The sequence below is a fragment of the Dama dama genome, chromosome 29 (assembly GCF_033118175.1).
Source record: "Dama dama isolate Ldn47 chromosome 29, ASM3311817v1, whole genome shotgun sequence".
NCBI classification, from domain to species: domain Eukaryota; kingdom Metazoa; phylum Chordata; class Mammalia; order Artiodactyla; family Cervidae; genus Dama; species Dama dama.
The window spans coordinates 31,763,901-31,788,131 of record NC_083709.1 but is presented as its reverse complement, the minus strand read 5'-3'; the positions used below and the strand labels follow the sequence as shown (position 1 = coordinate 31,788,131).

The following is a 24,231-nucleotide window of genomic DNA, read 5'->3' as shown; positions in this document are numbered from 1 at the left end:
TCCAAAATATATCTAACCACTACTCTCTGGATGTCTGTTTAAGGTCTAATACATAAGGTTTGAATTTTTCCACAATGATTTTCAGGACCATAGTTCTTGCTTTCTGATGGTCTACAGATAACTGTGACATAATACGGAACATGGGTTAATTCATACAGTTTCTTTATTCTGTCACCAAAGTGTGCTGACCACACACACACATAGGTGACAATGTGCTTGGAGATGTGCATTCCAGAAGAGTCAGGCACGAATGGTGACTGGCCTCCTGGGAGCAGCGCAGAGGTCATCGAGGCAGGATGAGGAGGAAGGAGGCAGCAGGAGCTCAGAGCAGCTGAGGGCAGGATCTCAGAGCTGATGAAGAGGAGGCGCTGGGGGCGGCAGGAAGTCTACTCTCACACTATCTGGGGCTCCTGATGTAGCGGACACCAGACGTTCATTTTGTCTTCAAAAACATCAAGACCACTTTAGTAGCAGCCACAGAGGACATCCTTCACTTCAAATAATACAAAGTTTGCAAATTAGGCTGAGAATGTGAAACGTAGTGAATGATAGCAGTCTTTCATATCAATATAACCAATAGGAACCTCTTTACTCCACCCTTAGTCCAGCCAGGAGAAACTCTGCCTGCAGGGCTCTTAACACTGTCAAGGATCTGCATGTTGAATCCCTAAGTGTTAATTCCAGGAGAGGGACTGCCTTGCAGGACTTTGAAGGGGCCCAGGAGCCCACGTTTCCTTCCTTTGATCAGTGCCTCGTACGGTATGGAGAGAAATCCCACAGTACTTTAAGTTCTTTGCAGTGAACCAGATTTTAGGCAGTTGTCTAATACAACACCATTGCTCTGTTAATAAATGAGAGAAAAGAAGCAGTCCCTTTCTTCAACCTCAGTAAGTTTTAGACCACCTCTGATACTACTTTTTAAGATACAGATTGTGTTATACTTCAAAATAATACTGAGAGAAAAAGAAACCAAATTTGTAGTTAGTTAAATGAAATTTTTTTTCTAAAAGAAAAAAAAATGACTTAAAAAAAATAAAACATGTGGAGAGAAGGAAATTGGCTAAAATGCTGTGTTTTGAGGCCCACCAAAACCAAAGTCTAGGAGAGGGGACTGCCCAAAAGATTCTGAAGGAGCAGATCCCAAGATTCCACGCTTACAGCAGTCCTGGAACATTATGAAAACAAATCTTACAGCACTTGAATCCTTTTGCTTGGGGCCAGCATCTTGAAAAATTGTCTTACAAAATAATAGCTGCTCTGTGAAGAGTACAAATGAGGTAAACATTTCCTAACATCATCCTCAGTTAGTCTTAGACCATCTCTGGTGACATTATTTTAAGACATAGATTTTTTTTTTAATGGTTAAAGAGACCAGGAAATCGGTTATAAAATGTGACAGAGGGGAGGAGGACAAGAAATGGGACATTCGTATACTTTCCCTGACACCAGGGAAGCTGGCAACAGTACTTCTGAAGCTATTTCTTGGGTTAGTATTGGGGAAAAGTAAGAAAGGACTTCTCTTGAGTATGAAATGTTAAAAGGCACCAAGTCTAAGACATCAAGATAAATAACATTGTAACTCAATATTAAAAAAATGAAAATACCAAAATATATGCACTAAACAAAACATCAAAATGTTCAAGAAAGACAAGAAATGCCCTTTCATTTGCAAGACCATATGTGTCTTACGAAGAAAGGCTTCTCACTGCCAATGAAATCTGGGCAATTTTCATTTCACTTACAAAATTCTTCCCAAAGAAAATGAAAAGATCAGACCTGGTAAATGCCCTCAACGCTTTGTACAGGACACTGCCTCTTCTTCCTTTCGTTCCTCTCTCTCTCTCTCTCTCTCTCTCTTCCATCCATCTTCCTTTCTTTTTGACTGCACAGTACTGCATGTGGGATGTTAGTTCCCAGCCACACATCAGATTTGCACCTCCTGCATTGAAAGCACAGTCTTAATCATTGGACCAGGGACATCTGCACTAATTCCTTTTGCTACACTACACTCAAGGTGGAGTGCTGGCAGCGGTGTTTCAGAAACTCGAGTTACATAATAATTATTTAAGACTGTCACAGACGCACAAGAAATTGTCAAAGAAGTGATCTGGAATATATTAATGAGTTGGCTTCCATTAAACCAATAAAGTAAAATCATATTAAATTCTTGTTTCAGTATAAACCATAGCTTAAAAAGAATTTAATAAAATACTAATAAATATTAATATCATTTAATACTCATATTTTAATATATTATCTAACAAATATTTTCGTAAATGAATAAATATTTCAATACTCACATATTTTAATATCATATATAATATTTTAAATGTTTTCATAAAATATTTCAAAAATAAAAAATGTGAAATATTTAATGAGACAAATATAATTAAATCCAAATTTAAACGCATAAAAATACAGTGCTGTGAGTTTTCGAATATTCCTACTTTTCAGTTGTTCAATACTTATTCCCCCACTTCAGGGCCAATTCCTTGAACGACACCCTGAAAGTCCCCGGTCCTCGGGTGGGGACCGCGCCCCGACACCCGCAGGGCGTCCCCAACATCGTCCCGTCGTCCCGTCGCCGCCGCCAGCTCCCCTTTCCGTGAGCGGTCCCTTCATTGCGACAGAAAGGAGCCCGAATCTGTAAAATCGGCCCCCAAGTCGCTCTGATTCTCCGCCTCAAACGCCTCCCTAAACGCATTTTCTTTCTAAAAGTGGCGTCGCTAAATCTCTGTGCGAGAAGAAAGCACGACACTCAGGGGAAAGCAGAAAACGCAAGGTTCCGGGCTTGCCACCACACAAAACGTCTCTGGCGAGGGCTCGGATTGAAGATTTCTGAGTGCACTACTCAAGGAGTACTAACCTGGGCTCTGACAGCGACGCCTTTCCTGCAGAAAAGGCTGCCAAACCCGCTGAAACGAACTCTCAGAACTCGGAAACTCACTATAAAACCTGTAAGAAGACATCCTCCGCCCTCCTGTGAAAGCCCAGGGAAGCGCGCTGTGCCAGGACCTGATGAAGAAACCTTTCGCTCTTTGATTAGTGGTGTCCGCGCGCCCCCTGGTGGCCGCCCAGTGACTCACGGAAACTCTGTGGCCAAGATCTATCTGCTAGTGGCAGGAGTCAAGCTCTGCTCAATCCCTGCTTGTCCCCTTGACAACAAATTCTTCATACATTTGAGACAGATGAAAACGATCCCCTCTCAGTCATGCCTAGAGCACAGACACGACTTCAAGTGTCCTTGGAGAAGAGAGAATATCACCCCAATCCAGATGACTCAAGGCACCTGTTATCACCAACTGATGCTCCAGCAGATCTTCAACCTCTTCACCAGGGAGAGCAGCTGAGCTGCTTGCAACAGCGCCCTCCTCAAAAACCACTCCAGCCTGGGTCAGAGCTTGGAACAGCGGGAAGAAGTGACTCTGGATTGTCCCGATTTGGGAATTGCTGTCCGGAAGTATTTCCAAGGAATCCATCTCTACTAGAAGGGAAAGGAATACAGCCCCTGTGCCTGGGAGGTTGTCAGAGTGGAAATTGAAAAGTGCCTTTCCCTCATGTAAGAATCTTCAAGAAAAGTCAACAGATAAAATGAAAATTATACTTGTGACACTCTCCACTCAATCAGACTGTTGTTTGCTTAAGCCTCCAAAGTGATCATCTGTTTGCTCACAAGCTTAAAAATGTCTGAAATGAAAATCACAATTTTACAAAAATATTTAGACAGAGAAACACAATCTCTTTTCTTAAATAAATAATATTAGAACATAATTTAGAAGATTTTTCTATGTGTTTTGACGGTATATGCTGTTTTCAACATATGAAATTTATTTGTTTGTGGAAAAGCTTTTAAGAGAGTATGGTGTTAAAGGTATTTGTCAGTTCACCTAATGCTTAGCTTCTTTAACAGGTAAACAGCAAAGTGTCAGGCATTTGATTCCAGTGGACACTTTTCTTTCCTTCTATGAAGAGCATAATGCAGGCGTTCTTGATCAGGTGAATCTTCTAGCTTGCTCTCCTCCAAAGAGTGAGTTGAGAACATTGGTGCCATTGTTTTGAGATATTTTTTTCCATCATCAACCTGAGACTTCAAATTTGACTGTAGTACTTGAGTCTATTCTCCTTGAGGCAAAGAGAAAAGTCTGGTTGATCACATGGGGTGCTTCCAGGGACCAGGACTAGATGGGGTAATAGCACTTCTTCTCACATTACTTGGCCTGGACTTATCCTCATGGGAGTCTCATGGCAAGGAAGCTGGAAAATAATTGGATGATTCAGAGAGAGGACAAGTTCAGTGCACAAGACTATTTTTTCATTTTTGCACTATTTGTCCTAATCGGCTCTGCATGGGTGTGCAAGGGGAAATCCATTGTTCTTGCTTGCACACTCTCTCAAAAAACTCTTATGTCACAGTTTCAGCTGGGGAAGATGACAGAGATGTCACTCAGAGTTCAGAGCATCATAGACTATTTGAAGGAAGTATACAGATTGACTCTCAAGGCACAGGCTAATGAGAAAATCATCTACACGTGTAGACAAAGTGTTTCCTTATTACCTGAGGGAGACAACGAAAGAATGATCAGGCAGCTCCTTGCAAGTACTTGAGAATCACTGAACTAAAAGTGGACAGTGGGCCTTCCACTCACCACACCTTCCAAATATTGAAAATGCAAACTTGAAGAAAATATTTCTGCAAATGATCTTTAAAAATCATCTCACACATTATTTCATCATAGCCTCCCTTGTAGAACCATGAAGAATATTTAAATTATTGTGTTATCACATCATATCTATTAAGAGATGTTGGTATTTTTTCTCCTATCATTACCATCCTTGTGAATTGATGTTACATGAATATTGATTGAGCTCATGAAATGTTATGGCCCAGATGACATGTCTAGGTAACAGAGTTGAGGAAGTTGATTTCTCCTTTCAGGTATTTTACAGACTCCTGCAGGTATTCTTAGGATAAAACAGGGCATGATATATCTTATTGTTCAAGCTTCTTCAATAAAATAGCATAGACTGGGTAGTTTACAAAGACCAGAAATGTATTGCTGCAAGTTAGTTCTCGAGTCTGGATATCTGAGAACTGGGTGTCAGCTTGTTCCAGTTGTGGTGAGAGCCTGCTTCAGGTCTGACACTGCAGAGTCCGTGTGGGACTAGTTTATATCCACCTCTTTGATAAGGGCATTATTTCCTTTTGTGAGGTCTCCATCCTGACACCCTAAGCATATCCCAAAATGTCTATCAGCTGATATCATGATTTTGGGCTTTAGGACTTCAAGATATGAATTTTGTGGGGTCCTAACCACTCAGAACATAAAGGGCTTTAAGGTCTACATGCTTCTAAGAATATAGTCTCACTGAGCAAAAAAATAAAAGAAAGAAAAAGCAGGTTAGCAGGCTGAAATAGGAGATCAGGGATTCATACCCAAACTCTAGCGTTTCAACCTGTCATAAGGCTTTAATTATTATGTGTCAAATTCTGGAAGTCATCCTGAAATGGAACTCAACAGCCGATGCAGTGGAATAAAATGGAGCATAAAAATGACCATTCATCATTCCTTGTGAGGATTCTCTGAAGTATCTGCATCAATGTAGTGGTGATTGCCATGTCGGTAAAGATCCACCAAAGAGTGTTGTGGTAAACTGCCTGGTTGCTGTGAGCTGTGAGCATCAGGGAGAGTCTGAGTTCAGATACATGGCTCTGTGTATGACACCAGCATGTTCCTTCTCTCATGACCTCAGGTGAATTCAGTCCTTCAGTCGTGTCCAACTCTTTGTGACCCCATGCAGTCAGCCTGCCAGGCTTCCCAGCCCATCACCAACTCCCAGAACTTGTTCAAACTCATGTCCATGGAGTCAGTGATGCCATGCAATCATCTCATCCTCTGTCGTCCCCTTCTTCTCCTGCTTTCAATCATTCCCAGCATCAGGGACATTTCTAATAAGTTGGCTCTTCACATCAGGTGGCCAAAGTATTGGAGTTTTAGCTTCAGCATCAGTCTTTCCAATGAATATTCAGGACTGATTTCCTTTAGGATGGACTGGTTGGATCTCCTTGCAGTCCAAGGCATTCTCAAGGGTCTTCTACAACACCACAGTTCAGAAGCATCAATTCTTAGGCGTTCAGCTTTTTTACAGTCCAAGTCTCACATCCATACATGACTACTAGAAAAACTATGGCTTTGACCAGATGGACCTTTGTCAGGAAAGTAACATCTCTGCTTTTTAATATGCTGTCTAGGTTTGTGATAACTTTTCTTTCAAGGAGCAAGTGTCTTTTAATTTCCTGGCTGCAGTCACTATCTGCAGTGATTTTGGAGCCCAAGAAAATAAAGTCTGTTTCTCTTTGCATTGTTTCCCCATGTATTTTCCATGAAGTGATGGGACCGGATACCATGATCTTTGTTTTCTGAATGTTTTAACTTTTAAACCAGCTTTTTCACTCTCCTCTTTCACTTTCATCTTTACTGAAAGTGTTCCTTTGGCTCCTCTTTGCTTTCTGCCATAAGGGTGGTGTCATTTGCATGTCTGAGGTTATTGCTATTTCTCCCAGCAATCTTGATTCCAGCTTGTGCTTCATCCAGCCTGTCATTTCACATGATGTACGCTGGATATAAGTTGAATAAGCAGGGTGACAATATACAGTCTTGATGTACCCTTTCCCCAGTTTGGAACCAGTCCATTGTTCCATGTCCAGTTCTCACTGTTGCTTCTTGACCTGCATACAGATTTCTCAGGAGGCAGGTAAGATATTCTGGTATTCCATTCTCTTGAAGCATTTTCCACAGTCTCTTGTGATCCACAAAGTCAAAGGCTTTAGCCTAGTCAATGCAGTAGAAGTAGATGTTTTCTGGAATCATGACCTAGTTGAGGACCATTAGGGGTGAGGCGTCCTCTTGAGTTTAATATAGTGCTGGGCAAAAGCTGAAAAGTGTGTTGCACTTGCTACCTGAATCCCCAGACCATGTATGCCTTTAAGGTAGGAGACACTAGTGGTTTTAGCAACAAACTCGGTATGACTGCCACCAGCAGGAATAGAGTGGAAATACCAGCCACTGTCTATTATAATTCCAGGAAATGGAGCCCAGATGAAGCAAAATCGCTTGGTCATTTGTAAATGCCTTCCAGTAGTAGGAGGAAATCTGAGAAACTGCTTTGGCTAAAATGACTTGTTGAGGACTTCCCTGGTGGTGCAGTGAATAAGAAGCTTTCCTCAGGAGAGACAGGTTTGATCCCTGGTCCAGGAAGTGTCCACCTGCCACAGAACAACTAAGACAGCGCTCCACTGTTCCTGAGACCCTGCTCTAGAGCCCACGTGCTGCAGCTGCTGAAGCCTGCATGCTGGAGCCCGAAGAAGGCTCACAGGAAGGAAACCAGGAGCTGCGAGGAAGAGTCAGCCCCACTGGCCACAACTAGAGAAAGTCCCAGCAATGCACTGAGGACCCAGGGTAGCCAAAAGTGGATAAATAAATAAATAACAAAAAATACCCAGGATCTAGTGGGGCTGCTGAAACAGGAGTCCTCTGCTTTTTTTCTTGCAGACAGGACGTAGCTAAAGGGAACGGAGAGGGACTTCTGAGGTGCCCAGTGGTTAAGACTCCACCTGCCGATGCAGGGGACATGGGTTCCATCCCTGTTCCAGAAAGTAGGATCCCACCTGCCTTGGCGCAACTAAGGCCGTGCACCATAACTACTGAAGCCCATGTGCCCTAGAGCCTGTTCTGTAACAAGAAAAGCCACCACAATGAGTAACCCATGCACCACAACTAGATAAAGACTGCACACAGCAATGAAGAGCCAAAGATAAATAAATACTTTAAAAAACAAGCAATTTAAAAAAGAGAGAAATAAAAGGAAAGGAGAGCCCTAAAAGACCTCAGCAAAACTGCAGGGGAAGGGGAATAAAGCGTGTACCCACACTCAGGGAAGAAATCTCCACATATCTTCAAATTAACATGCACATTGCTCTCCAGTCATGAGAAGGGGACTGGATTCAAAGCCAGGGACCTGAAGATGGACCCATGAGCTGGGTCATCCCTCCTGCTGACCTCCAGGCAGCCAAGCTCTGAAGGGGTTCAGAAGCAGGAGAACTTCTCTCTTAAAAGTGGCTTTTTAAGATGTCAGAATGTTAGAAAAGTATCCACTGTGTAGTGGATGCAGAACTGAGTGAGAACTGGGTGGAGGATGGGAATGCTGCCACGCTTGGAGACTGAGATGGACGTGCTGAGGCCTAATAAAATGATACGTGCTACTTGAAGATCTACTATAGCTGCGATATTCATCTGTTTTGACAAAAACTTTGAACTCAAATAAACTCTCCCACTGGCTGGTGACCTTGCCCAAGGATTTAACGCCTCACTGAGACTGCACGTGGCCTGACTTGACAACATCAATGCAAGGCATAGGGGTCAAACAGCCATCAGTGATGGAAATGTTCACAGCGCAGCCACACAGGGCCTGCAGGAAAATGAAGAGAGAATGAGGAAAGGGTTAGGGATTGAGTGGGTGGGAAGAAGGGAAACTAACAAAGTGGGAAAGAAGATCCCTTGGGTGGGGAGGAACAGGAGTATCCCTATAACTTATCACTAATCAAGACTGGCGTGCTGCAGTCCATGGGGTCGCAAAGAGTTGGACAGGACTGAGCGACTGAACTGAACTGAATCAAATTCTCCCACTCCCTGACTCCCTTCCCAACCATCTGGTTCTGGCGCCACCTGCTCGTGACTGACTAGGACACTGACAAAGTGATGGACTTGGCGCCATCCTGACAAGTGTGTGAGTGTAGCCTGGGGACAGATAGTGTTAGAGGGAAAGCTAGCCTTTGAGCACAATCAGGGATGTTCTGAGGCATCCCAAACTCCTTTTTGGCCTTCCTTACAGCCATTCTTTCTGATATCGTGCAGGATCGTGTACTCAATGCCAACACCTGGCCGATCAGGGGTGAGGTGTCCTCTGCGGGCTTCCCAGGTGGCATTAGTGGTAAAGAACCCACCTGCCAATGCAGGAGACATAAGACACCTGGGTTCACTCCACTATTCTTGCCTTGAGAATCCCATGGACAGAGGCGCCTGACAGGCTACAGTCCATAGGGTTGCAGAGTCAGACATGACTGAAGCGACTTAGCACGCATAGCTGGGATCGTTAGTTATAAGCTTGATACAGTCATGGGAAATCTTCTCCAGGACACAGAAAGCACATGCACCACAGGTGGTTCTGTGATTTATCACAAGAGTGCAATCTTTCTGGGCTTACCTTGGACTGCTACTCAACCAACTGAAGCCAAGGTGACCAAAGATTCTAAAGACTCTCCACATCCCTCTCTAACAATACGACCTGGGTTAACACCATTGAAGGGCAGAGTGGCGTGATGGCTGAAAAAGAAGAGCCACAAAGAAGTGGAGTCACCTCAAAGGAGGAGTCCCCATGAAATTAAAAACAGAGCCACTGAGCTACCTGTGTTGCCATTTCCACCTGGAGCAGAAAGGAGGTCGGGGTCACTGTAACCACACCAGTCTCTTCAGCTGCCTTGGTGCCCATATCTGCGCCATGAGAATCAGCCTTTATCGCCTACAGATAAGTTCATACAGAGCAAGTAAAGCCTGGGGAGAATTACTACCTGCTTTTTTATTGTACAATGAATAACTCTTCTCACTCATTCAAAAACAGTCTGATTCTTCTAACTTGAAGTTTAGACAGGATGAGTAACCACACATGCAGAAGACCCAGGACTAGGGAACCTGGAGGAGGAGTGTCTCAGGACAGTGACCTTCGTTTTGCTCCCGTTGACGAAGACTACTCACCAGGAGAGGCAGTGGCTTGGAGTGCCCATGACTGGCCATGGGTCACATGACAAGTTACACCTGACTCACAGATCTTTGCTTTTCCATAGGAGCTGGTCTACAATCTGAAGTCATACACTAATACAGCCTAGCATCCCACCCTCTAACCTCCACCTTCAATTTCTCCAAATTGTCTAAATTGCCCTCCAGCCACCAATTAGTCAAGGAATTACAGTCTGTGGGTCCTTAGTTTCTTCTTCTCCATCACCAGCCTCTGATCTGTTCTCTCTCTCCACGTAGATGTTATTGGCTGAAATGTGTACTCCATACAAATTTGTTTATTAAAATCTCAACCTCCAGTACCTAAGAATGCAATGGGATTTGGAGGTAAGGCCTTTAAAGAGGTGATTAAGTTAAAATGAGACCCTTAGGGTGGGGTCCTAATCTAATATGACTAGTATCTCCCCACCTTCCTCCCAACCCTGCTGGATCTTAGTTCCCCTACCAGGGATTGAACCCATGCCCCTTGAAGTGGACGTGCACAGTCCTAACCACTGGGCCACCTGGTGTCTCACTGGTGTCCTCATAAAAGGAAGAGATACCAGGGATGGGCACACACAGAGAAAAGGCCGTGTGAGGACACAGCAAGAAGGCAGCCATCTGCAAGCCAAGGAGAGAGGCCTCTGGAGAAACCAAATCTGCCTACGCCCCAATCTTGGATTTCTAGCCTCCAGAACTTTGAGAAAATAATTCTCTGTTGTCTAAGCCACCCAGTCTGCGGCATTTTGTTATGGCAGCTCCTGGAAACTAACAGAGCGGACTTCCTGGTCCATCAGTTGAGCCACATTTCTCATGCCCTCCCGTCACTCTTGTGTCATCACTCCTGTCTGACAGAAGTCAAACCCTCGGCCTCTTCCACACCTGACCTCAGGTACGTGGTGGAGACCTATTAGATAAAATCACCACAAACGGATATATCGTACTACCGTAGTTCTATGGTCTACGACTAATGGGCCTCTCCAGTACTACATGGAATTCATAATTTCATTCACCCTCTATCTTTGGTAAGTTTCTTCTGTGTGCACTGAAGGCTTCCCAGGTGGTTTAGTGGTGAAGAATTCACCTGCCAATGCAGAAGATGTGGGTTCCATCCCCGGGTCGGGAAGACCCCCTGGAGAAGCAACATACTCCAGTACTCTTGCCTGCAAAATCCCGTCGAGAGAGGAGCCTGGTGGGCTACAGTCCACGGGGTCACAGAGAGTGAGGCACACACACAAAGGTGCACCTAGGATACATAAGTGAACAAAGTCATAAAGCTCCCTGGTTTCTTGGAGCTTATATCACTGGTTCCAGCATCAACTCTCTTATTCTTCACAAATGATTTCAAACATTCTCCTCTTTGACAAACTTCCGTCCCCTCAGCCTCAGATGTGCTGGATGCCACTTCATAAAGGAAGTAAAAGCCACTAGAAGAGAACTTTTTTGTCACCAAAGGATAAAACATTTTCCACCTTTCTTCTTCCTCCTTCCTGTTAGAGTGATAAGTTTCCCAGACGGTAGTCCTTCTTTGAGTTTTCCAGCTGGGAAAGGTGCTTTTATTGCCCCAGGCATGTACATTTCAGTCTATGTTGTGACTTCTGGCTGACTTCTCTATTTTCTTCCAGAACAGGCATCATTGCTCTATTACTAGTCTCAGGTGCTTAGGATTTTCTTGGTACTCAAAAGCCATTTGGGAAATGAATGAGGAATGAGGGGGCTGGCTGGAGAGAGGGCCCCCACAGCATGTCCTGGGACAGAGCCCCCAGAAAGGACCAGACTCTGAGGGATGCTCCCGCAGGCTGTCTAGCAGAGGCCACCACAGCTTTCTCCTCAGGAACTGTGCTCTGCCTCTGTGGCTTCTGGAAGACAAGTGCTGGAGACTCAGCCTTATAGACTGAGGCTCGGGCACAGCTTTCTGGACTCGGGGGGAAGCCTGCGGTGCCCCCATCAGAGGGCTGCTGCTCTCAGTTCCTCTCCCAGGGTTCTGCAGCCAGGGCTCAGCTCCGTGGCCTCTGAAGCCACTCCACCCAGGGGAAGCCGTGGAACCTCAGCACCCCTGTGCTCAGCCTCAGCCTCAAGCAGCCTTCTTTAAAGGGCTGCTTGTGGTCTGGGCCTGCTGGAGCAGGCACCTCCCTTCTCTGCTGCAGGTCCACGGAGATAACCATGGTAATGATATTTAACACAGAAAACTGCATATAACCCCCAAATCTCATCTACTAACTGGAGAATATTCATATATCCTAATAATATAGTTGTGAGGAACAGAATAAATAGGCAAGCACTTTAGACAAATTTAAGGCCTGGCCTGGTTAGAGTTGCCACATAGACTTGGCAAATAACACTGTCCAGAGCCCACCCAGCCCATGCCCCCGAGTCCTAGAGCCATGGCAATATCAAGACTGGCCCAGGGAGACCTCAACAAGGCCCCTAGCCACTAAAGTTGAGGGGTTGGCATCTCAAACTGTCTCTAGAGGATCAATATTCTTTTTGGGTATGCTTTTATATAATTATACCAAAGGTATCACTGTACAGTTAATTTCTATATATTTATCATGGAAATCTTTCCAGGGAAGTTCACCTAGATTGTCCTAATTTTGTGTTTGGGGTGTGATATACTTGATGTTTTTTTCAGATGTTTTAAAACTTAAGGATCAGAGAAGTTAGCATGTCCCAAATGGGGGCTCCTGGACAAAGGGATGTCTGCAGGCATGTGAAGGAGCAGTGCCCAGGCTCCGATGCTAAGACTGTGTCTAGCACAGAGGAGAAATCACACAGCATGCTTGAAGCTCTTTCTGGAGCCCCTAAATCTTAGCAAGTTGTTTGGCAGATCAAAACTACTTTGTGAAAAGTATAAATAAATGATACAAATAATCTCAATGTTCATTTCACTAATTTCAGACTACCTCTGGTGACAGTATAGGCAAAACAATGCTATAAAGAGAAAGATAACTTATAAGGAAAAAAATACAGTAAGGGATGGGAGAAGGGGATGTTTCCAGATTTTCAGACATAATTTTCACAATGCTTCACGTCAAAAATTCTTCCCAGTGTTGGGATTAGGGTTAGGCAAGTTAGAAAGTTGCCTCAAATACAGAGAAGGGGTGACAAGTGACTTAGTAATGTGGGGAAAATATACATTACTGCAATATTTTAAAAAATTAAAATTAATGGTAAAAAGTCTTGATGAACAATATATAAAAATTATACAAGACAAGATCTGGCCCCACAACTTAAAAAGTCTAAGAGGTGTACAAGTTGGGGGGGGCTGGGAGGGGCTTGTGGCACAAAGTTAAATTGTGACAAATTTCATGCATTCTATATATTACTCACCAAAGAAACCTAAATGTACTTGCTTGTTAAATATCTGGACACTTCTCACATAACATTGGTAAAAAGTGGTGTGATGTGTTTACCTGAGATACTGAAGCTTTCATAATGAAAAGTTTTGGTCACTTTTCATTCTCGATACATAGAGAAGAACTTGATGAAAATTTTGATCCTGTCAAAAGAGAAAGAGCCCCATAAAGATGTGGCAACAAGATGGTTATCACTTTCATTCTCAATACATAGAGAAGAACTTGATGAAAATTTTGATCCTGTCAAAAGAGAAAGAGCCCCATAAAGATGTGGCAACAAGATGGTTATCACTGTTGTCAAAGAAAGCTATCAAAACATTGGACTGCCATAGAATTGTAATTTCAACTAGCGGACAAGAAAAATATGTCCTATAATTTGGAAATGCATCATGGATGAGATGGAGAAAAGAATTAATATGAATCAGAAATTCATATGCTGTCTCTCCAAAACTTTCAGCAAGCTAAAATTAAATTAATTCTCTCCATCGAAAATGAGATAAGCAAAGAAGTAATTCTGACAAAATTATTGTTCAATTTGTCTTCAAAATGTCAGTAAATTATAAAAAATTCTGGTTTTGGTATAAATAAAATGTTTAAAGTTAAAATAATCTGAATTTTAATACACCCACGTTTCAATACTTTTTAACTACTATAAGGTTGTTGAAGGATTATGAGTTACCAGGAAAGCCTGAAAGTGAAAGTGTTAGTCTCTCAATCCTGTCCAACTGTTTGTGACCCCGTGGACCGCAGCCCACCAGACTCCTCTGTCCATGGCATTGTCCAGTCAAGAATACTGGAGCGGGTAGCCATTCCCTCCTCCAGGGAACTTCCCAACCCAGAGATAGAACCCGGGTATCCTGCATTGCAGGCAGACTCTTAGCCGCTGAGCCACCAGGGAAGCCAAATTAATCATTAGTTCAGTTCAGTCGCTCAGTCGTGTCTGACTCTTTGTGACCCCACGAACCGCAGCACGCCAGGCCTCTGTCCATCACCAACTCCCGGAGTCCACCCAAACCCATGTCCATCGAGTCGATGATGCCATCCAACCATCTCATCCTCTGTCGTCCCCTTCTCCTCCTGCCCTCAATCTTTCCCAGCATCAGGGTCTTTTCCAATGAGTCAGCTCTTCGCATCAGATGACCAAAGTATTGGAGTTTCAGCTTCAACATCAGTCCTTCCAATGAACACCTAGGACTGATCTCCTTCAGGATGGACTGGTTGGATCTCCTTGCAGTCCAAGGGACTCTCAAGCGTCTTCTCCAATACCACAGTTCAAAAGCATCAATTCTTCGGCGCTCAGCTTTCTTTATAGTCCAACTCTCACATCCGTAAAATTTAACAAAACCATTGTAATAATATTCGTCTCCGGATTGGAGATGCTTTCCCCCCTTCCCCCGGAAATAATCTTGAATCTGAAAACACATCACAACATGCTCTGATTTCCAGCGGTCAATCGCAGCTTAAACGGGCACCGGTGTCAACCGCTCTGGCCAAAATCTCCTCCCAGGAAGGGGAGGGTGGACGCAGAGGCAGGTGCAGAAAATGCGAGGCTCTGAGCGAAGCCGCGGCAAGGTTCCCCTGGGCAGTCGTGTTGGAAAAGGAAGTTTACTCACGGCTCCCGCGTCCCCACGCGCTCCCTGAACCCCGGCGGCGCCTCGCCCGGGCTCCCGGGATCTCCCGGTGGATCCAGCGCTCGAGTTCGCGGCGCTGGAGGCGGGTCGCGCTGGGCGGGCGGTGTGGTCAGCGCGCTATGGCGAGTTCGGGCGCCCCCTCCCGGCCGCTGGGGCGAAGTGAGGGCAGCTTGGAGAGCCTTGAGTTGTATGCCTGAGACTCAGTTTCACTAAAGCGCTGAGTTTGGGGACTCCTGGTCTCTCAGAAGATGGCAATGGTGATCACCATTCTCCAGGACTGGAGAACATCATTCTTGTTGTCATCAGTGAAGGAGATGGCAGGCCCCCGCCCTCCCCCCCGGGGCGGAGGGTGGTTGATTACGCTGCATATTTATCCAGCTGCTCTGAGGACCTTCCTGCAAATGAGATGCTTAATTAGGCCAGAATTGTCATTTTCAGCACTTTTCTCATTTTAGTTTCCACCTAAAAACTTTCCCTGTCTATTTCCGGCATCAGAGAATGTCACAGCTTTGATGCTTCTTTTGTGTAATTACACTGGAAATGAAATACACTCATGGAAAAGTCTCAGTCCAATAGGATGTATTCATCTAAATGAGTCACCTTAGGTTGAAATAAAACACAAAGCTCAATCTAACTCTCTTCTTTAAGTCTAATAAGAAAACTTAAGAGGTGTGACCCCATACTCTATTTTGACAGTTTTTAAACTGCACCAAAATATATCTAGCCACAACTCTCTGTATTTCCTTTTTAAGATCTAATACATATGGTTTGAATTCTTCCACAATGATTTACAGGACCATAGCTCTCATTTTCTGATGGTCTACAGTTAATAGTAGCATAATATTGAACATGGATTAATTCATACAGTTCTCTTCATTCTGTCACCAAAGTGTGCTGACTGCATAAATAGTGACAATGTGCTTGGTGATGTGGATTCCAGGACAGTCAGGCAGGGATGGTGGCTGCCCTCCTGGGAGCAGGGGCGAGGACCTCGGAGGCAGGATGAGAGGAAGGAGGCAGCAGGAGGTCAGAGCAGCTGAGGGCCTGTACTCAGAGCTGAGGAAGAGGAGGGACTGGGAGCAGCAGAAAGCTCTACTTCCAGACAGTCTGGGGCTCCTGAGTGTAACTGACACCAGAATTTGATTTCCCTTCTAAAAAACCAAGACAACTTCAGTTGTGGTCACAGAGGATATCATGTTCATCAAATATAAAGTTTGCAAATTACAGGCTGAGAATCTGAACTTAATGAATGATAGTAGCCTTTCCTATCAATATAACCAATAGTAATGTCTTTAGTCCATTCTCAGTTCAACCAGGAGAAGCTTTGACTGTAAGGCCCTTAACACTGTCAGGGGTCTGTATGTTGAGGCCCCCAATGCAAACTCTAGGAGAGGGGGCTGCCCATAGGATTGTGAAGAAGCAGAGCACAAGATTCCAGTCTTAGAGAAGTGCCTGGAACATTCTGGAAAAAAAATCTTACAGCACTTGAATCCTTTTGCAGAGAACCAGCACCTCAGAAAATTGTCCCAAAAACCAAACCAAACCAAAACAAAAACATGGCTGCTCTGTGAAAAATACAAATGAGATAAACTGTCCCTTACCTCATCCTCAGTTAGTCTCAGACCACCTCTGGTAAGATTATTTTAAGACAAAGATTTTTTTAAGGGTTAAAGAGACCAGGAAATCAGTTATACAACGAGATAGGGGAGAGGATGGCAAGAAATGGGACATTCCTATACTTTCATCCAGGGAAGATGGCAACAGTACTTCTAAAGCTATTTCTTGGGTTAGTATTGGGGTAAACTAAGAAAGGACTTTTCTTAAGTATGAAATGTAAAAGGCACCAAATCTAAGACGTCAAGATAGATGATATTGTAATTCAATGTTAAAAAAATAAAATGCCAAAACACACACTGAACGAAACATCAAAATTTTAAATAAAGACAAGAAATGACTCTGCATTTGCAGGGCCATGTCTTACAAGGGACGGTTTCACGTCAATGAACTCTGGGAAATTTACGATGAGTCTATAAAATTCTTACCAAAGAAAAGGAAAAGATGGACCGGGTAAACTTCCTCAATGCTTCGTACAAGACATTGCCTCTTTTTCCTTCCCTGCTTCCTCCCTCCCTCTCTCCCTTCCATTCTTCTTTCCTTTCTTTTTGGCTGCACAGCACTGCATGTGGGATCTTAGCTCCCTAACCAGGGATCAAACTGGCACCTTCTGCACTGAAAACTCAGTCTTAATCCTTGGACCACCAGGGATATTTCCACTAACTCTTCTTTCCATACGACACTCAGGTGGGGTCCTGGCAGCAGTGTTTCAGAAACCCAGGTTAAAAAAAAATTAAGACTGTTACAGAGTCACAAACAATTGTCAAGCAAGAACAGAAATGATCTTGAATATATGAATGAGTTTGCTTCCACTACAGCAAAGAAAGCAAAATTAAATTCTTGTTGTAATATAAAGAACTGTAGTTTAAATAGAATTTAATAAAATGCTGTTTAATACTCATATGCATTTTAATACCATATAGCAAATAGTTAAATATTTTCATTAAAATATTTCAAAGTATAAACATTTTAAATAGGTTAAATATGATCAATATTAATTGTATTTAAATATTAATAAATTCATACATATAAAAATACAGTGCTATGAGTGTTTTAATATTCCTACTTCTCAGTTAATTAATGCTTACTCCCCCACTTCAAGGCCGATACCTTAAAAGACACCCTGAAAGTCCCAGGGCATCTCCAGGGGCGCACAGCTCCCCCGTCCTCGGCCGGGGTGGGGACCGCGCTCCGATTCACCCCCAGGAAGTCCCCAACACCGTCCAGTCGTCCCATCGCCGCGGCCAAGTTCGCTCTTCCCTGAGCTGTCCTTTCATCGCGTCAGAAACGAGCCCGAATCTGTAAAATAGGCCCCAGCTCGCTCTGATTCTCTGCCTCAAACCCCTTGGTAAACGTATTTTCTTTGTAAAGACATGCCAAGCCGCTCAGTTCTGTCCGACTTTTTGAGACCTCCATGGATTGTAGCCCACCAGGCTCCTCTGTCCATGGGATTCTCCAGGCAAGAATACTGGAGTGGGTGCTATTTCCTGCTCCAGGGGACCTTCCCAACCCAGGGATCGAACCCAGGTCTCCCTCATGGCGGGCGAATTCTTTACCGTCTGAGTCACCATGAAAGACCTTTGTAAAAATGGCCTCGCTCAAGTTTCTGGGCGAAAAGAAAGCACCAAACTCAGGGGAAAGCAGAAAACGCACGGTTCCGGGCTTGCCACCACACGAAAATGTCTCTGGCGAGGGCTCGGAAATGAAAGTTTCTTCGTGCACTATTAAAGCCGCACCAACTTGGTCTCTGAGCAGCGACGGTTTCCTCTCTGGCTGCCAAACCCGCTGAAACGAAGTCTCAGAACTCGCAAAGAGTCTAAGAAAACCGATAAAAAGACATCCTGAGCCTTCCTGCGGACTGCTAGAAAACCGCGCTGTGACAGGACTGGGCGGAGAAACCTTTCGCTCATTGATTAGTGGTGCCGCGCGCCCCCTCGTGGCCCTCCAGTGAATCACGGAAACTCTCTATGGCCAAGATCTATCTGCTAGTGGCAGGAGTCATGCTCTGCTCCATCCCTGCTTGTTCTCTTGACAACAAAGAAATCTCCAGACATTTGAGACAGATGAAAACGATCCCCTCTCAGTCATGCCTAGAGCACAGACACGACTTCAAGTTTCCTTGGAGAAGAGAGAATATCACCTCAATCCAGATGACTCAAGGCACCTGTTATCACCAACTGATGCTCCAGCAGATCTTCAACCTCTTCACCACGGAGAGCAGCTGGGGTGCTTGGAACAGCGCCCTCCTGGACAAACTACTCTCCAGCCTGGGTCAGAGCCTGGAAAAGCTGGGAGAAGTGACTCTGGATTGTCCCGATTTGGCAATTGATGTCCGGAATTATTTCCAAGGAATCCATCTCTACTTGAAGGGAAAGGCATACAGCCCCTGTGCCTGGGAGGTTGCCAGGGTGGAAATTGAAAAGTGCCTTTCCCTCATGTAAGAATCCTCAAGAAAAGTCAACAGATAAAATGAAAATTATACTTGTGTCAACTCTCTACTCAATCAGATTGTTGTTTTCTCAACTCTCCAAAGTGAGCTGGACTTCTGTTTGCTTACAAGCTGAAAAATAACTGAAATAAAAATCGTAGTTTTACAAAAAATAGAAAAACAAAGTCTCTTTTCTTAAATAAACAATTTTATAACACAATGTAAAAGATCTTTATGTATTTGGGGGTATTTACTATCTTCAACATCTGAAGTTTACTTTTTTATGGGAGTTTTTAGGAGAGTATGTTGTTATTAAAGGTATTTGTCAGTTAACCTAATGTTTAACCTCTGTAACAGGTAAACAGAAAAGTGTCAGGAATTTGATTCTAATGGACACTTTCCTTTCCTTCTTGAAGAGCACAATGCAGGCCTTCTTGATCAGGTGAATCTTCTAGTTTGCTCTTCTCCAGAAAGTGAGTCAGGGAAATGGGTCCCCTTGTTTTTCAATTTTTCCATTATTAACATGTGACTTCAATTTTATCTGTAGTACTTGAGTCTATTTTCCTTGAAGGCAAAGGGAAAAGATTAGTGGATCACATGAGATGTTTCCAAGGGCCAGGACTACACGGGGGTAATAGCACTTCTGCTCACATTACCCGGCCCGGACTTATCCCCATTGGAGTCTCACTGCAAGGAAGTTTGGAAATAATTGGATGATTAAGACAAAAGGAGACAAGTTCAGTGCACAAGACCATTTTTTCATTTTTTCACTATTTGTCCTAATGGAGCTCTGGGTGGGTGTGCAAGGGGAAAACCAATATCTTGCTTGCACACACTCTGATTTAAACTCTTATTTCATAGTTTCAGCTTGGGGAAGATGACAGAGATGTCACTCGGAGTTCAGAGCATCATAGACTATTTGAAAGAAGCATGCAGATTGACTCCCAAAGGCATAGGCTAATGAGGAAAACATCTACAAGTGTAGACAATGTGTTTCCTTACTACCTGAGGGAGGCAAGGAAAGAATGATCAGGCGGCTCCTTGCAAGAACTTGAGAATCACTGAACTAAAAGTGGACAGTGAGTCTTCCACTCACCATACATTCCAAATATTGAAAATGCAAACTTTAATAAAATATTTCTGCAGATGATCTTTAAAAAGTATCTCACACAATATTTCATCATATCTTCCCTTGTAGAAGCATGAAGAATCTTTAAATTATTGTGTTCTCACATCACACACACACACACACACATATATATATATATATATATATAATAGATATTGGATTATTGTTTCTCCTATCATTATCATCCTTGTGAATTGATGTTACTTGAATATTGATTGAGCTCAAGAAATGTTTCGGCCCAGACTAGATGTCTAGGAAACAGAGTTCAGTAATATAATTTCTTTCCCTTCAGAAATTTTACAGACTCCAGAGGTATTCTGAGGATAAAACAGGGCATGTAATATCTTCCTATTCAAGCTTCTTCAACAAAATAGCATAGACTGGGTAGTTTGCAAAGACCAGAAATGTATTGCTCAAAGGTAGTTCTCAAGTCTGGATATCTGAGAACTGTGTGTCAGTTTGGTCCAGTTGTGGTGAGAGCCTGCTTCAGGTCTCACACTGCAGAGTTCTCCTTGTATCATCACAGGGAAGCAGAGGGAGTGGTTTATATCCACCTCTTTTATAAGGGCATTATTTATGTGAGGAAATAATCCTCACACCCTAATCATGTCCCAAAAGGTCTGTCACCTATATCATTACTTTGGGGTTTATGACCTTGTGATACGACCTTGGTGGGGTCCTAACCATTCAGAACATAAAGGTCTTTAAAGTCTACATGCTTGACATGCAGAAGTAGGAAAATAGTCACCCTGAATTAAAAAGAATGAGCAGGTTAATAGGCAAAATAAGGAAACCAGGGATTCAGATCCAAATTCTAGATTTTCAACCTGTTGTAAGGCTTTAATTATTACATGTCAAAAACTGGAAGCCAAACTAAAATAAAGCTTACCAGACATGCAATGGAATAAAATAGAGCATGGAAATGATCATTCATCATTCCTTGTGAGGAGTCTCTGAAGCATCTCAGGATCAGTGTAGTAGTAATTGCCATGTTGGTAAAGATCCACCAGAGAGTATTGTGGTAAACTGCCTGCTTCTTGCTGTGAGCTGTGAGCATCAAGGAGAGTTTGAGTTCAGATCCATAGCTCTGCCAGCTTTTTCACCATATTTCAAAAGCATCAATTCTTTGGCACTCAGCTTTATGGTCCAGCTCTCACATCCATACATGACTACTGGAAAAACCATAGCTTTGACCATACGGACCTTTGTGGCCAAAGTAATGTCTCTGCCTTTTAATATGCTGTCTAGATTGGTCATAGCTTTTCCTCCAAGGAGTAAGTGTCTTTTAATTTCATGTCTGCGGTTACCATCTGCAGTGATTTTGGAGCCCAGGAAAATAAAGTCTGTCACTCTATCCTTTGTTTCCCCATCTATTTGCCATGAAGCAATGGTACTGGAAACCATGTTCTTACTTTTTTGAATGTTTTCAGTTTTCAGCCAGCTTTTTCACTCTCCTCTTTCACTTTCATCAAGAGGCTCTTTAGTTCCTCTTTCCTTTCTGCCTAAAGGGTGGTGTCATCTGCATAATTGATAATTCTCCTGGCAATCTTGACTCCAGCTTCTGCTTCATCCAGCCCGGCATCTCACATGATGCACTCTGGATATAAGTTGAATAAGCAGGGTGACAGTATACAGTCTTGATGTACTCTTTTCCCAGTTTGGAACCAGTCCACTGTTCCATGTCCAGTTTTAACTGTTGCTTCTTGACCTGCATACAGATTTCTCAGGACGCAGGTAAGATGGTCTGGTATTTCTTTCTCTTGAAGCATTTTCCACAGTCTGTTGTGATCCACAAAGTCAAAGGCTTTAGCCTAGTCAATGCAGTATAAGCAGATGTTTTCTGGAATCATGACCTAGATGAGGACAATTAGGGGTGAGGCATCCTCTTGAGTTTAATATAGTGCTGGGCAGAGGCTGAAAAGTGTGTTGCACTTGCTACTTGAATCCCCAGACCACGTGTGCCTTCAAGGAAGGAGACTCCTAGTGGTTTTAGCAACAAACTCAGTATGACTGGCACCAGCAAGAATAGAGTAGAAATACCAGCCACTGTCTATTATAATTCCGGGAAATGGGGCCCAGATGAAGCAAAATCGCTTGGTCATTTGTAAATGCCTTCCAGTAGTAGGAGGAAATCTGAGAAACTGCTTTAGCCAAAATGACTTGTTGAAGACTTCTCTGGTGGTGAAGTGAATAAGAATCTTTCCTCAGGAGAGACAGGTTCGATCCCTGGTCCAGGAAGTGTCCACCTGCCACAGAACAACTAAGACAGCGCTCCACTGATCCTGAGACCCTGCTCTAGAGTCCACGTGCTGCAGCTGCTGAAGCCTGCATGCTGGAGCCCGAAGAAGGCTCACAGGAAGGAAACCAGGAGGTGTGAGGAAGAGTGAGCCCCACTGGCCACAACTAGAGAAAGCCCAGGGCTCCCCTGCTCAAGGGGGACTCCAGCCTGGCTCTGAGGAAATACTTCCACAGAGTCACTCTCTATCTGCAAGAGAACGGACACAGCCCTTGTGCCTGGGAGGTTGTCAGAGCAGAAGTCATGAGAGCTTTCTCTTCCTCAACAAACTTGCAGGAGATTCCGGAGGAAGGACTGACACACACCTGGTTCAACACGGAAATGATCCTCACAGACCAACAAGACCACATGCCTCCTGCGCGGCCTCGGGGAAGACTCTCATTTCTGCTGTCATTGAGCCCTGAAATGAATCAGGTTGTCAAGTGTTTTCTGGAATATTAAGTAACATCATGTTCTACTCTATACACACTGGTTCCTCACAGATGCCAAAGCTGATCTATCTATGTATTTAACTACCTGGACATTTGTTTATCTATTTTAATATTTATTTAACTATTTATAAATATTTACATTATTTTGTTGATAAAATACTAGGTATGTATACTTATGGGAAAATGGATATTTTGTATTTAGTCTGTTTATGATTTTTCTTCCTTTATTAAATTCTTACTCTAAAAGACTTAATTTTTTTTCATTAAAACAGATACACGAATCCTGAATGGCAACCTGATTAAAAAATGCATTTTACAATTCCTTGAGCCCTCTTTAGGATTTGCACGCTAGAAGTGAAAATATTCTACCTTTAGCTATGTTGTTTGTTGCCCTGAGGAACTTGAAGTGAACATAACCACTCCAATGCTTTTTGTAACTCTGATTTTTTTTAAAAATAAGTAACCTAAAAGCAGTGATGCAAAAAAAATCCATGCTTCAGGATTTCATGAATTCTTGGGAAGGATTTTCTGCCTGTTGTTGGTTGTGGAATTTTCCCCCCCGGAAAACAATTGGAGAGATGCTTGAAGACGTGATATTCCGTTGGCGAGAGGTCAGGTGAATATCTTATCCTCACACTCAAATATCACAATCATTCACTTCCTCCCAGTGTAGAAATCCCTATTTCTCTCCTCATTCACTCTGCATGAAGGTGTCCTCTCCATTCAGACAGCTGTGTCCTTCTCCATTATGGTTTCTGGTTGTCAATTTCCCCTTAAGCCTGCAAACCACCAACTAAAAGCAGAACCTGAGAGAAAGTTCTAGATCTGTCAGAGACTCTCCTATGACTTCACCTGCTCTGCCTGCCAAGCACTGCAGGTCCAGACTGCCCAGGCTCCCAGGGAAACACAGTACATAGAGGGAACCCCGCCCCCCAGTGAACAATGGTGGAGACTCCAGGGGCTCCTCTGAGCCTCTACCTGGGCTCTCGCCCATGCTGATTGCACTAGGAGGAGCTCACCTCATTCAGGAATCTCACTTGCTCAAAAGCCCAAAGCACCAGAAACTTGGAGTTGAAAGTCAGCAGCAGCTTGAGAACTTGGAAGGAGAACAAAGATGTTTAATTGTTCACTGGAGCAGCAGCGGGTCCTCAGGACACGGAACAACACAGATGAAACACACTGAGGCAAGTGCTTCTCCACAGCACTCCTTTTCAGAGAATGAGAAGACTGACGTGGACGCTGAGGGCACGGAGACAGAGCACGATGCCTGGCCTCTAGCTGTGTCCCCAGCACGGGTGACGTTCACACCACAGCAGCCTGCAGAGTCCTAGAAGGCACAAGGGCCTAGAAGGCACTCCCTCATGCAGATTGCTTCTTCCTTAGGATCCAGCAAGTTATCACAGAGCAGGGCAAGAGGCGCCTGGGGACAGTGCAATCCAAGGAAGTTCTTAAATTCCATCATGGTGTCTTTGCATCTTTGAGAGACAAAATCAAACAAGACTGAATAGAAGGGACACAG

At 43.7% G+C, this 24,231-nt stretch overlaps 1 protein-coding gene and 1 pseudogene across 1 annotated transcript; both read left to right on the top strand.

Annotated features, from left to right (window-relative positions):
• The first annotated feature begins 1,272 nt into the window (after window positions 1-1,272).
• On the top strand, window positions 1,273-3,563 carry LOC133048738 (interferon alpha-17-like; annotated as a pseudogene).
• Window positions 3,564-18,395: 14,832 nt separating this feature from the next.
• LOC133048977 (interferon omega-1-like) lies at window positions 18,396-18,869 on the top strand. The gene has a single exon (XM_061132966.1). The coding sequence runs from the start codon at window positions 18,396-18,398 to the stop codon at window positions 18,867-18,869; it is 474 nt and encodes a 157-aa protein (XP_060988949.1).
• The last annotated feature ends 5,362 nt before the right edge of the window (window positions 18,870-24,231 follow it).

Coding starts and splice junctions, on each gene's coding strand:
- LOC133048977 (XM_061132966.1), top strand. CDS start 18,396: ATGGCCAAGATCTATCTGCTAGTGGCAGGAGTCATGCTCTGCTCCATC.